This window comes from Mustela erminea, chromosome 3 (assembly GCF_009829155.1).
Source record: "Mustela erminea isolate mMusErm1 chromosome 3, mMusErm1.Pri, whole genome shotgun sequence".
NCBI lineage: Eukaryota > Metazoa > Chordata > Mammalia > Carnivora > Mustelidae > Mustela > Mustela erminea.
This window is the reverse complement of record NC_045616.1, coordinates 116,948,213-116,963,254: the sequence shown is the minus strand read 5'-3', so window position 1 is coordinate 116,963,254 and position 15,042 is coordinate 116,948,213. Positions and strand designations below refer to the sequence as shown.

Here is a 15,042-nt window from a genome sequence, read left to right as displayed (position 1 = left end):
ATTTATTTATTTGACAGACAGAGATCACAAGTAGGCAGAGAGACAATCAGAGAGAGAGGAGGAAGCAGGTTCCCTGCCGAGCAGAGAGCCCAATGTGGGGCTCCATCCGAGAACCCTGAGATCATGACCTGACCCTAAGGTAGAAGCTTTAACCCACTGAGCCACCCAGGCGCCCAATGGACTTACAACCAAAGGACCAGTGCTCTTCAATGGGGAAAGGGTTATCTTTTCAATAAATAGTGTTGCAGCAACTGGATAAATCCATTGGGAAAAAGAGAACCTCAATACTATTCTTAAAAACTAATTCAAGATGTATCATAAATCTAATATAAAAGCTAAAACTATAAAGCTTCTGGAAGAAAACATAAGAGGCTATCTTTGTGACCTGGGGTAAGTGTTGGTTTATGACAGATGTCACAAAAAATACTAAATATAAATTCATCAAGAGTCATTGTTTAAGAAAGGGAGGGGGAGGAGGAAAAGGAGAGAAAAGAAAAGCCTAGTCATGGAGTGGGAGAAAAAACTTTGACATATACTATATACCAACCTGATAAAGAATTTTTACACGAAATACATAGCAAATCAATAAAAATACAAATAATCCAACTGCAAAAATGTTAGGCTTAGGATTTAAACAGAGCCCTCCCAAAAGAACATCTTTGTGGCACCTGGGTGTCCCAGTCAGTTAGGCTTCTGCCTTTAGCTCAGGTATTGATCTCAGGGTCCTGGGATAGAGCCCCCATCGAGCTCCCGGCTTAATGGGGAGTCTGCTTCTGCCTCTGCCCCCCACCCCGTGATCTCTCTCTCTGGCACGCTCTCTCTCTCAAATAAATAAAAATCTTAAAAAAAAAATACTTTGAATAGCCAATAAGCACATGAAAAGCTGCCTAACATAATTAGTCATCAGAAAAATGGAAACCATAGTAAAGAACCATTTTCAAGCCATCAGAATAGTTTTACTTTACGTAGTTTTACTTGCTTACTAAAAAGTACTTTTTACAAAGTAACGAAAGTTTTACTTTACTACAGCCGTTGATTGTAGGAATGTAAAATTGTGCAACTGTCTTGGAAAAGAGTTTTGGCAGTTTCTTACTGTATTTTTCTACTGCTACATAGCCTATTACCCTAAAACTTAACAGCTTAAAGCAACAGACATTTATTAGCTCATAGTTTCTGTGGATCAGAAATCTGATTGCAACTTAGTGATGATGCCTCTGACTCAAGATTCATGTGAGGCTGCAATTAAACTGTTGCTTCAGAGCTATATCTCTTTGAATACTTGACTTTGGGACGATCCATTTCCAAACACACTCCTGTGGCTGTTGGCAAGATTCATTTTCCTGTAGACTGTGAGACTGAGGGTCTTGATTCCTCATAAGCTAATGGGCTTCCTCAGGTTCTTAGGTATCTTCATCGGACAGCTCTCAAGATGGCAGCTTGTACCCCTCAGAGTGGTGGGGGGGGGGTGGGGAGAAGAGAGCACAAACCCAAATGGAAGTCATAGCCTCTTTATAACCTAATATCATAACATGTCATCACTTTTCATAGCCTACTTATGTAGAAGCAAGTCACTACAACCAGTTCATCCTAAGGAGAAAATCACATAAGGGCATAAGTATCAAGAGGCAAGGATCATGAGGGGCCATCTTAGATGGCCTTAACAAACTTCTTAAACACACACCTATCCTATAACCTAGTTATTCCACTCATAGCTACTGAAGAGAAAGGAAATCTTTATTCTCAAAGAGATCTGTATGATAATGTTCATGGTGGTCTGTGCAAAAGTGCCCCAAACTGGAAACAACCAAATATTGACTAACAGGAGACTGGATAAAGGTACAGACTTTCAGCTATAAGCTGTAATTTCAGTAAGATGCGTAAGTTTTAGATCTAATATACAGTATGGTGACTATATAATACTGTATTGTATACTTGAAATTTGCCCTGAGAGTACATCTTAAATGTTCTTAGAACAGTAGGGGAAAAGGGAAATATGTAGGTGATGGATATGTTAATTAGCCTAACTGAGAGATTTATTTTGTAATGTATATGTGTATCAAAATGTCATGTAAAGAACTACAAAAACAACCAGAGAACAATTAACAAAACAGTAATAAGTACATACCTATTAATAATTACTTTAAATGGTCTAAATGCTACAAAGGACAGAGTGGTACAATGAATACAAAATGAAGACCCATCTATTTACTGCCCACAAGAGACTCACTTTAGATGTAAAGACACATACAGATTGTAAATCAAAGACTGGAAAAATATAGTCCATGCAAATTGAAATTAAAAAAAAGAAGCCAAGGTAGAAGTATTTATATCAGACAAAATAGACTTTAAAACAAAGACTGCAACAAAAGACAAAGAAGGGCATTACATAATTAAAAAGGGGTCAATCCAAAAATAAAATATAATAATTATAAATATCTATGCATCCAACATAGGAGCACCTAAATATATAAGCAAATATTAACAGAAACGAAGGGAGAAATAGATAGTAATACAATAATAGTAGGGCACTTTAATGCCCCCACTTACATCAGTGGATAAATCATCCAGGCAGAAAATCAAGAAGGAAGCAGTGTCTTTGAATGACATATTAGATCAGATGGGCTTAACAGCTATATACAGAACATCCCATCCAAAAACAACAGAATATACATTTCTTTTCAAGTGCACATAGAATATTCTCCAAGATAGACCACATGTTAGGACACAAAACAAGTCTTCATAAGTTTAAGAATCATTGAAATCATAGCATTCATTTTTTTATCACAATTTCTAATATAAAACTAGAAATCAATCACCAGAAAAAAAAAAAAAACTTGAAAAAAACACAAACATACATAAGCTAAACAACATGCTACCACACAGCCAGTGGATCAATGAGGAAATCAAAGAGGAAATCAAAAACATATGGAGACAAATGAAAATGAAAACACAATGCTCCAAAATCTTTGGAACACAGCAGAAGTTCTAAGTAGGCAATTTATAGTGATACAAGCCTACCTCAAGAAATAAGAAAAGTCTCAAACAATTTAACCCTATACCTAAAGGATTTAGAAAAAAGAACAAAGCTCAAGGTTAGTAGAAGGAAGGAAATAATAGAAAGCAGAAATAAATGAAATAAAGACTGAAAAAAATAATCAAAATTGATAAACCTTTAGCCAAAATCATCAAGAAAAAAAGAGGGCACAACCGAAATCAGAAATGAAACAGAAGTAACAACCAACAACCAGAAATACACGGGATTATGAGACCTCCATGAAAAATTATATGCCAACAAAGTGGACAACCTGGAAAAAATGGATAAATTGCTAGAAAAATATAACCTTCCAGAACTGTATCAGGAAGAAAATAGAAAATCTGAACAAAACAAAATTCTATCAGTAATCAAAAAACTCCCAACGAGCCAAAGTCCAGAACTCAGTGAATTCACAAGGTGAATTCTATGAAGCATTTAAAGAAAAGTTAATACCCATTCTCCTCAAACTATTAAAAAAAACAGAAGAGGAAGGAAAGCTTCCAAATATACTTTTAAAGGCAAACATTACCTTGAATACCACAACCAAAGATGCTGCAAACAGAACAAAACAGAAACAAACCAAAAAACTATAGGCCAATACCCCAATGAACAGAGATGCAAAAATCCTGAACAAGATATTAGCAAACCACATTCAATAGTACACCAAAAGGATAACTCATCATGATCAATTGAGTTTTATTTCTGGGGATGCAAGGACAATTCAGTATTCATAAATCAGTCAATGTTATACACCACATCAATAAAATAAAAAGTAAAAATCATCTTATCCTAATAGATGGAGAAAAACCTGTGACAAAATTGAATGTCCATGATAAAAACTCTCAATGAAGTGATTTTAGAGGGAACATATCTCAGCATAATAAAGGCCATATATTAAAAACCCACAGGTGGGCGCCTGGGTGGCTCAGTGGGTTAAGCCACTGCCTTCGGCTCAGGTCATGATCTCAGGGTCCTGGGATCGAGTCCCGCATCGGGCTCTCTGCTCGTCAGGGAGCCTGCTTCCCTCTCTCTCTCTCTCTGCCTGCCTCTCCATCTACTTGTGATTTCTCTCTGTCAAATAAATAAATAAAATCTTTAAACAAAAAAAAATAATAATAAAAAAAAAATAAAAAAAAAAAATAAAAACCCACAGGTAATACTGTCCTCAATGGTGAACAACTGAGAGCTTTTCCTCTAAGTTCAGGAAGAAAACAAAGATGTCCACTCTCACCACTTTCATTGAACATAGTACTAGAAGTTCTAGCCACAGTGGTCAGATAAGAAGAAGAAGTGAAATGCATTCATACTGTTAAAAAATATATATTATTTGCAAATGACATGAAACTGTACATAGAAAACCCTAAAAACTCTACCAAAAATCTATCAGAGGCACAAAACAGATTATTAATAAAGTTTCAGGATACAAAATTAATATACAGGAATCTAGTGCATTTCTATACCCTAAAAATAGAAATGAAGAAAACAATTCCATTTACAATTGTGCCAAAAAAATATATATAAGAATCAACAAAGGAGGTGAAAACTATACTCTAAAAACTATAAAACACTGATAAAAGAAATTGAACATGATACAAAGAGAAAGACATACTATGCTCATGGATTCAAAGAATTCATATTGTTAAAATGTCTCTACTACCCAAAGTAATCTACAGGTTTGGTGTGGTCCGTTTGAAAATACCAACAGCATTTTTTTCAGAACTAAAAGAAATAATTTTAAAATTTGTATGGAATCACGAAAGACCCTAAATACTCAAACCAATCTTAAGAACAACATAGCTGTAAGTATCGTAATTCCAAATTTCAAGAAATACTACAAAGCTGTAGTATTCAAAGCAGTATGGTATTGGCACAAAAATAGACACATAAATCAATGGAACAGAATAAAGAGCCCAGAAATAAACCCATATTTACATGGTAAATTAATCTATGACAAAGGAGACAAGAATATACAATGGGGAAAAGACAGACTCTTTAACAAATGGTGCTGCGGAAACTGGACAGTTTCATGCACATTAATGAACTAAACCACTTTCTTACAGCATACACAAAAATAAAATGGACTGAAGCCCTAAATGTGAGATATAAAACCATAAAAATTCTAGAAGAAGACATAAGCAGTAATTTTCTTGAAATCAGCTTTACCAACATTTTTCTAGCTATGTCTCCTCAATGCCAAAGAAACAAAAGCAAAAATAAACTGTTGGGACTATGTTAAACTAAAAAGCTTTTGTACAGAGGAAACCATCAACAAAATGAAAAGGCAACTTATTGAGTGGGAGAAGATATTTGCAAATGATACGTCTGATAAGAGGTTAATATCTAAATATATAAATAACTTAAACAATTCAATACCAAAACAAAACAAAATAATCCAATTTAAAAAATGAGCAGAGTACCTGAATAAACAGTATTCCAAAGAAGACATACAGATGGTCAACAGTCATGTGAGAAATATTCACCATGACTAATCAATGCAAATCAAAAGCATAATGAGATATTGCTTTATACCTATCAAAATGCTAGAATAAAAAGACAAGAAATAACAACTGTTGGCAGAATGTGGAGAAAAAGCTAAGACATTCATGAAGACCAAGATAAGAGGACTTGCCTTATGAGATAGAGGACTTTAAAAGTCTTTGAAAACTGTAATAAGGAAGCTAAAATAACTAATTATTGTCACAGGGTCATACAAATAGAATAGTGAAACAGACTAGAAAACCACCAAAGAGACCCATAGGTATATGGCGATGCCATACTACAGAGCCAAATAAGGTCTTTTCAATGTATCTTGAGATCATGGATCTGCATCTGTTTCAACCCCAACATCAGACCATACACAAAAAGTAATAGCTGATGAATCAGAGACTTAATGAAAAAGCAAAACCTGAATGTGAAAACAGCATATTAGATCTTTATGGCCTCAGTGTATGGAAGGATTGCTCAAACAAGACTCAGAAAACACAAACCCTAGAGAAAAGATCATAAATTTATCATTAAAATGCAAAACTTCCTTCTTAAAAACATGCTAAGCACAGACTGAAATAACACAACCACAGACTCAAAAAAGAAATTCTAAGTACATAGAACTGCTAAATAATTATTTTTCAGAATATAAAGTATTGTTAAAATTCACACATGCAGAATAACAACAATAAAAACAATTAAAATGGACAAAAGACATTTCACTAAAGGAGAATCCCAAATGATTTACAGACAAATGAAAAGATGCTTAACTCCATTACTAATCTGGGAAATGCAAATTTTAAAAAGACAATAGCATCCCATTTCACACTCATGTCACACTAAAACATTATCAAATGCTAGCAAGAGAGTAGAATATCCAGCACTCTATATACTACTAGTGGGAACTATATACACTACACTGGTGTACACAGCTTACATCTAATAAAGCCATAGTTATGCATACTCTAGGAGCCAGCAATCCCACTCCACATTTTCCTAAAGAAAATTACACATGGGCACCGGGAACCACATACAGAATATGCATAGATGCACTGTTTGTAGAAACAAAAACCTGGAAGCAACCCACATGTCCAACAGAGGGATGGACAAATCACAATAGAGAATGCCAAGGAGACTGAATACATTACAGCTATGTGCTACCACATGGAGGCATTTCAGGAATCCAATGTTGAGGGCAGAAAAGTCACTGGAGAATACGTTAAGTGGAATTGCTCTATGTCAAGTTCAAAAACACACGGTGGTAAACAATGCGTTGTATAAAGAGGCAAGCCTATAGTGATATTATAACAGGAAGCAAGAAAACAGCAACACAAAATTCATAATAGTAGTAACTCTGGAGAAAAGGAAGTGGTAGGAAGAGGAAAAAGAGCTCCAATGATGACCAAGGTCATCAGTAACCTGCCGAATTTAGAATGGAAGCTGCCCCCTGTAGAAAGCCTTTCCATCACCTGCCATGCATTGTTGTCCAGAGACTTGTTTTCCTCACAGCTTCCATATGGGTCTCTAATTTATAGCACCTGTCTCGTCTTTGTGGGCACCTCAGCTCATGACCTTTGCTTTAAAGCAATGGTTCTCAAAGTCTGGTTTCAGAACCAGCATCTTCAACCTGCCACACCTGCAGGTGTTTAGACCCCTCTCTAGACCTCTGATATCCAAACTCTGGGGGTGGAGGCCTGCAGTCTGTGTTTTAACAAGCCCTCTGATACTCAATTTGAGAACTCTTGCCCAGCCCCGGGACCACCCTGCCTGGCTAAAGTTCCATTTTGCGTCTTTTTCGGTCCTGCCATAAGAGGGAAGCACTTTCTTCTAATGGAAGCGGTAGTCCTTTCCAAGACCCAGCAGGACCCTCATAGGCCCCGATCAGAAGGGAGCCTCCTCCCATTTTTTTTCTTGCTCAAGGCCATTTTAGCCATGGTGCTGTGACTGGTTATCTAGGGTCAGAAGTTGACATCACAAGCTCCATACAGGCCCCACAGTGCTCTTGTAGGATCTTTTTCCCCCACAATGGAAATATTAACATTAACAAATAAGGAGTATCTATCTTAATAAACTATTAAGTCTACCTAACAGCCAAGGACGTTTAAGGTAGGCTGGGAAACAGAATACAGTTACCTTTTTGCCTCTCCTTCCAGAACACTGTCATTTCTCCCTTACTGTAGCTTTCACAGTAGGAGACAATTTCAGAGAAGCTCTCTTTCTTGGCTCCCTAGTACTTCCAAGGCTGAGAGAGGGAAAAAGACTGAGGCCCCTTCTCTGTCTCAGGAGCCCTCCTGCTGATCTCAGAGTCCACAGGAAGTGAACAAGAGTAAAATGAATTCTAATGCCCGTCTAAAATGCCGGTGCTTCATCTGATAAAGTTCTCCTAGCTCCATTTTTTTTTTTCTATGTCAAGCTCTTTTTAACCCCAGCTATCTTTTTGTATGAATCATTCCGTTTGAGTGCTACATACCAAATATGAACACGTGCACCCTCTCCTGAATTTGATGTCACTGATGTCAGTTTAACGTTTGAGAAATAGTGCATACTGGAAAGTCTGCGTCACTGAGCCTTACATAGTACCATCACCCTACCCTTACTGACAGATACTGGTTTTGGAAATATAGGCACTAATTCCATTAAAAGGTGGCCTTTTCCTGATAGACAGGAAAGAAGTCCAATTTTTCTGGAAGTGATAAGTTACAGTGGACAATATACTGGCTAAACCTGGGTTTGAATCTTGCCTCTGCCCTTTCACCAGATGTACAACCCTGGGCAAGTCTCCTACCTCTGTGTCCTTGTGGGCACAATCAAGACGATGAGTACCGAAGTCAGAGGATTTTTGTGAGGAATAAATGAGATAATACATATAAAGCTCCTGGCGCAGTGTGTGTCACCTACTGAGAAGAGAAGGGACATATTCCCAATGTACTTCAGGAAACAGACCCATGTGTGAAGTACACTGGCAAAAAGGAAGAAGGAAACATGAAATGTGGGAGACACTCAAATAGTCCAGGTTAGAGATGAGTTAGTACACTGAGTAGGGAGAAGTTGTAAGTTAACTGGTCAAGTAAGAGAGGAAAGAAGGAAGAAGGTGAAAGAGAAGATGGCGTGAGGACTGTCACCTGGGGAGGGTGGATGACAGGAGTGCCATTGAGAAAGAGGATGAACATAAAATCTTAAAAAATGAAACGGGGGGTGGTGTGTTCCTGGGTGGCTCTGTCATTAGGCATCTGCCTTTGGCTCAGGTCTTGGTCTCAGGGTCTTGGAATCAGACTCCCTGCTCAGCAGGAAGCCTGTTTTCCCTCTCCCACTCCTCCTGCTTGTGTTCCCTCTCTTGCTGTGTCTCTCTCTGTCAAGGAAATAAATAAAATCTTAAAAAAAAAAAAAAAAAAAAGGAGGGGGAACAAAGTTGGAGCGGAGGAGAAATATTACCGGAAGGGAAACTTACACCATAAAGGGCAAGGTATCAGCATGAGTAAAAACCGAAGATATTAGAAAATGCAGGATAAACTGTGTAAGCCAGCCAGACTTTATGGGAGAGAAAAAAAGAAAATAACACAAAAGCACCCTCATGTTTCAAAAGTGAGAGGATCATGTGCAGAGGAGGAGTTGAACTGAGTTGGATGAAGGTCCGAAGCAAGACTATGCCTCACAGACGTCACTCCCTCTTGCTCCGGTGTCAAGACCCCCCCCTCCCCCATGTGTGCTGATGTTAGAGGCAGAACCACCCCAGCTCAGCACCCACTTGGTGAAGGTCCTGTGAGGAGCCAGTAGGGACAGGGGGATTTTTGCCATCACAAAGGGTGAGGTCAGAAAGGAAAGAATGAGTTCAGCAGAAGCTCAAGCCAATCTTTCACCAGGGCTCTAGACCTCTCATTCCTCTTTAGGACTCTGGTTGAGTCACTGCAGGGGAAATGCAAACACCATGGACAAGCGTGGAAGAACTGTCTCTTGGCACCTGTGGGATGGGGCCTAGGATCGCTCAGTGGTGGTGTCCCTACTGGTCAGCTCATTCTTTCTGCCACTTACTGAAACCCTAGAGGGTTGGCAAGGAGTGGTGGGAGCAGAATGGAGAGCCAGCAGTTGGCAGAGAGGATGTTGTTCCTCGTTAACATGTTCTAACCATCCGGAAGTTGGGGACCCGGAACTAAAACACAGGAAACTCATTAGAATCAGAGCTGTTTGAGTCATGCTGAGGTCCGAGCTTCCTAAGTTAGGATACCTTCTTTGTGAACAGAGAAGGGGATCCTTGTCCACTGCTGTTTGACAATAGTATTAAAATCTAGACTATTCAGGGGATGGTTAATGTTTTTCACATAAATGGATTAGGCAAGGATCTTTCTAAGGAGTATTAGCCTGTTTTGCTATCATAATTAACATGGAGTATAGCTGATTCACCTTCTCTCCTTTCTTTTTTAATGACATATAAGAAAATCCACTCTTTGGGGGTACAGTTATGTGAGTTTTCACAAACAGAGAGGGCCCTGTAACCGGCACTGCAGTCAAGATACACAACAGTCATATGATCAAAACCTCTCCTCATGCTGCCCCTTTGCCCTCAAATTCCTTACCCTCTCCATTCCCCCACAACCTATGCTCTTCTCCTTCTTCTTTTGACAACCAGTTGAGTAAGGCCTGAAATTTCTTTATGATTTGCTGATATAATAACACCAACAGCAGTCATGGCAATAGTTAATACATATAATGCATTTCCAATGTGCCAAGCACCATTTGAGACACTTTATAGATGAGAAAACTGAGCCTTTGAGAACTTCTAGAAAGGGAAGAAGAGTCTTGTCAGGGTCACAGTGTGGCAGCCCCAGTGCTTACATTAGGTCTGCCTAACTCCTAGGTCCCTTCTTTAAACTCTGTCTAATTCTGCTTCTTTCTTTGAAGTAGAAGGAATATCTACCAATTTGAGAAAGCACAGTTGAGACCCAAGATCGCTTTACTCTAAAAAGAAACAAAACTTACATAAGAATTTGGTTAATTATACCGATAGAGCAATAATTGAGTTGGTGTAAGAGAAAATGAAGCCAAGATCCTAGAAGACCTTCCCGGCAATCTTTTCAACATGCAATGAAGATAAAGCCCAGATAGGTAACTTCCTCCCCGATCAACTTGACCGGGTTTGTAAAGCAAAGCTGGAAAGCTTTCCTGATCAAATACTGAAATGCCATTTTGGGTCAATGCTCTGAGCAGCAACTTCCTCTCAAATTTACCAAAAGAAAAAGAAAAAAAAAAGTGAACTGGGGTTTTTAATCTTCATCTTGTGGGTATTTCAGGTTGGAGTCCCCGACCCGGTCTCTGGTGATGGAGGCCCCCAAAGGAGTGGAAATTAATGCAGAAGCCGGCAATATGGAAGCCACCTGCAGAACCGAGCTGAGGTTGGAGTCCAAAGACGGAGAGGTAGGGGCGAGACGGATGCAGGTCCGGAGAGACACAGAGCCAACGAGCCAACCTTCCCCACAACTTTCCCAGACTCCCTTAGCACGGAAGTTGATCCTACCTTTCTCACAGGAGGAGCCAATCAGAAGGTTTCATGTCTGGAGCAGATATGTTAAACAGCACAGTTGTAAGCCTAACCCACTACCTGTAAGAGTGAGGACTCAGTATTTGTGAAGTGCTGAGGTAATAGCGTAAACTACCAGGACAGAATGACGCACTTGGCTATGGAAATGAATGCGGTTTCTGAATTCTCCTTCTCTCACCCAAAAGCAAGATTTAGGTAACCAGCCTAATGAAGCTGTATGTCGCATGTATCTGGCTCAAGCTGAACGTGATTTGCTTGTAGTCCTTTTTAAATTTTACCTTGTATGTTTCTACATTGAGAATGGAGAGCAGGAGCCAGTAGCTATCCCCAGTCAGGACAAGGCAAAACTAAAACGGGGTAGGAGTAGGCAACGAGAGGAGGGAGGACTGCTCATATTCCTTCTTCCACCGGATATAATGCCACTTTGGTGCACAGCATAGCTAGCTGCTTACGCTTGTGTAGACAAGGTCAGCCCAACCTCCAGGAGAAGAGGATTACACTGCGGACTTTTAAAAATGTCTTCATCATGTTCAGAAGTGAGCCTTTCAGTTTAAGGGTTTTAAATGGAGGAAAAAATGGTATATATTTTTTAAAGCAAACCTGTGTTCCACTTTTCATATCTGCTCAGAGGTTATCCATCTCCACCTGCTTGTGTGCACCAAATCCACCTCTTGATTGGTCATTTGCTGTATTTGTTTTAAAAGAGCTAGTCAGATAAAGCATTCACTTATCAAAACGGTCTTTCAAACAGCCCCAAACTCCAAATCACACACATTTAGAAATAGTGACTACATTACCTATGCAGATTATAGCTCTCAGAATCCAGATTCCGGAGGAACTGATTATAATCTGAACAGTCATTTAAGACTGGAAAGTACTGCGTATTCGCAAAGTCTTCCCAGGCACACAGACCTAGCTGAGGGTCTGAAGACCCCAGAGGAAAGATACGGTTAACCCAGCATTTCCAAATTGATTTCACTCTGGGATTCACTTCATCATCTGCATGATACACCTTTGCACACGCTTTTGCTAATATAGACCAGCGCGCCATTGTCTTGGTAGAACGTAAGCTTCTATGAGGGTAGAGATTTTATCTGTCGTGTTCAATGCTGAATTCTCAGTGCCTAGAATATTCATCACATAGTAGGTGCTCATTTAGGTTGAACATTCATCTCCTGTCTCTGAATGTCAAGAGAACAGATGGCAGCTTCTAACTACTCTTTCCTTCCTATTCGCTCTCTTTAGATTAAGTTAGATGCTGCGAAAATCCAACTACCTAGACTGCCTCACGGATCCTACACACCTACAGGAACGAGGCAGAAGGTCTTCGAGATCTGCGTCTGCGCCAATGGGAGATTATTCCTGTCCCAGGCAGGAGCTGGTTCCACTTGTCAGATAAACACAAGTGTCTGCCTTTGAGAGACCATCCATAGTGGACGTTGTCGGCAGCAGAAAGGCCATTTTTGGCTTTAGACCCTGGCTGCCAGCTATTTTTATTAGAACACAGAAAGCCTATCAAAGACCTTGTGCGTGTGTGTGTGCGTGTGTGCGTGCGTGCGTGTGTATGCGTGTGGGTGGATATAAATATATATAAATATATATAAATAAATATATATATCCTCTGTATAAAATGAGGTTTCAGTACAAAAGGAACCATGGGTGACCCTGTGATACACCGTCATTTCCATGTCAACCCCACCACCTACATGATAAGATCAAAAACACTGATGCAGGCCCAACATTCCTCACACCCTTCCAAATCACACAGTATATCAGACACTTAACCGAATATTCACCAACATGTTTGAGGAGCCACGTGTCTTCCCTTTTAGTGTCATTACAGGGCAGTGATGGCGGGAATCTCCAAGTCACGCTCGAGCAGTGAGACCCTTGTATTGAAATAGACATTTCGTTTCCATTTTTAGCTTTAGGAAGGCTGGCCCACATCCCCCTTTTCAAGCGAGGGATGGGGCAGTGCCACAGAAGTCAGCTGCAGGAACACAAAAGGCCTGTTCTCCCTTCACGGCCAAACGTACTGGGGCTTTTGTAGTTGCATGAATGTGGAGGATGAGTTTCAGTGAAGTTTAAACTGCTCACCCAACTCCTGCTAGCCTCCTTCAAATATCATGTATTATCCCACAGTCAAAATAGGAGTTGTAACTCAGCACAAAATAGGATAACAGCGGCTCCTCAGTCGGCTGGAAGCGACTCCGTGGCCTGACGGGCAAAGAATACGTGGGTGGTGTGTCTCTGTTTAAAGGACAAAATGGCTCCAAGTCTGCTTCATCCTCACTTCTGACTTTATCCAGCAGACTCCAGCCCCAAGTGATCGGGTCCATCAAAACCGTTAAGAAAGGAACCCCTACCTGAAGAGAAGCCATTGAGGGACAGAAACCTAATTAAGAACAGCATAGAAAACCTAATTAATTTTTCTATGTATCCTGGGATTGGTAGGTAATTTGGAGACTCGCCTTTTCTTTCTAAAGGCATGCACAAACTCTGGCTTCCATCTTCTTCTATATATGTTTGTTGGGCTATTCATACTCCTAAGGTCACCGTTATGTTTTCTCCAAGAATAGTGACCCAAGAATCACAGATCTGAAATGCATGCCCCCAGAAATGGTCATTGGAAATTAATATAAACTGAGTCACACGTCTCTCTCGGGCTCACTGTGTTCCCACGGCCCAGCAGCATCATGACTTGATACGTGGACGCGGCTCCCCGGTTCCCGCCATCAGCTACCTCTCACCCCTCCACCTTCATCTTCGTGCTCCAGGGTCACCCTGGCCAGCTCTTGTGCTGGGACAGGGGATTACACCATCTCTGTTCAAAGAGGGGGAAATGTGCCTATGCCTTAAGTCAATGCACTCAGCAAGGAGAAGCACATCCTGTTTATCTTATTGTTACAACTGTAGTTTATTTTGGGTGATTGGAGGGGAATGGTTCAGCCATGAGTGGGCCTCTTAAAAGCTGGTAGACTAACCAAGTGGCTGACAGAAGTGGCCTCTCCGGAGCCCAAATGGAGTCATAACTGGCTTAGACGGTCCCGGACGCCATTTGCCAAGCAGCGGCCCCACGACCCTAAATGAGGTTGTATTTGTAGGCCCGAATGACATTTGTGTTTTCTTCAAGGTTTTAATTTTTCTTACTTCACAAGCGGGGGGAGATTTGTCATTGGAAATGAATAACAGATTTGATATTTTTGAGAGGACACTCCAGCATCAGGCTGAGGTTTGCATACAAAGGATATAAAAGTAAGCTGTGTGTTGCTTAGTCACTTAGGAGCGGGTGGGGGCCAAAATGGGGGAGGGGGGGTCCTAGCCTGACCAGCAGCCCTGCTGGCTTCCAGACCCTATATTCCCTCCAGTCACTCCTCCTCCGTAACCCATGTAGAAGAATTGAGTTGTTCAAGGGCAACAACTGCTACTTAGTTTGTAGCAGTAGAGGCTAAAAAGGAAAACCCTAAGAAGGTGCCAAGTTGCTTTGGATTGGCATTATTTTTATCCTGTAGGATCCCACTGCTAGCATCTGCCTATATTACATACAGGGTTTTGCCAAATAGGAGAGCCGCCCTCCACCCCCCGCTTGGCTACGAGGAACATCTTCCCCATGTCATTCAGACAAACAATAGTAGCAGTGAGGCCCTCTGTGGCTAAATACCTTAACAAAAAATGTTTTTGAGCAGACAGACCATCTTTGTGTTTTGCCTCCAAGCCCCGCTTGGCTACGAGGAACATCTTGCCCATGTCATTCAGACAAACAATAGTAGCAGTGAGGCCCTCTGTGGCTAAATACCTTAACACAAAATGTTTTTGAGCAGACAGACCATCTTTGTGTTTTGCCATCCCAAGTACAGAATCTATGGATGACAAGAAAAACAAAAAGTTCCCTAAACCTCTTTCCTCTGATTTTGTTCTAATCATCATAGGAAAATCTGAGATCAGAACCTTGGGGATTTTATGCCAATAAAACATAGTGATATCCTTTGCA

General features: G+C 40.3%; 1 protein-coding gene across 4 annotated transcripts in view; it reads left to right on the top strand.

Moving 5' to 3' along the window:
- Window positions 1–14,752, top strand: part of SGCD (sarcoglycan delta) — a 952,032-nt gene extending 937,280 nt beyond the window's left edge. For all 4 annotated transcript variants that reach the window (XM_032337204.1, XM_032337202.1, XM_032337201.1 and 1 more), the window contains 2 exons: window positions 10,804–10,927; window positions 12,297–14,752. In XM_032337204.1, coding sequence (XP_032193095.1) covers window positions 10,804–10,927; window positions 12,297–12,470 — 298 coding nt within the window. In that variant the 3' untranslated portion in view covers window positions 12,471–14,752. The remainder of the gene's footprint in view (window positions 1–10,803; window positions 10,928–12,296) is intronic.
- The last annotated feature ends 290 nt before the right edge of the window (window positions 14,753–15,042 follow it).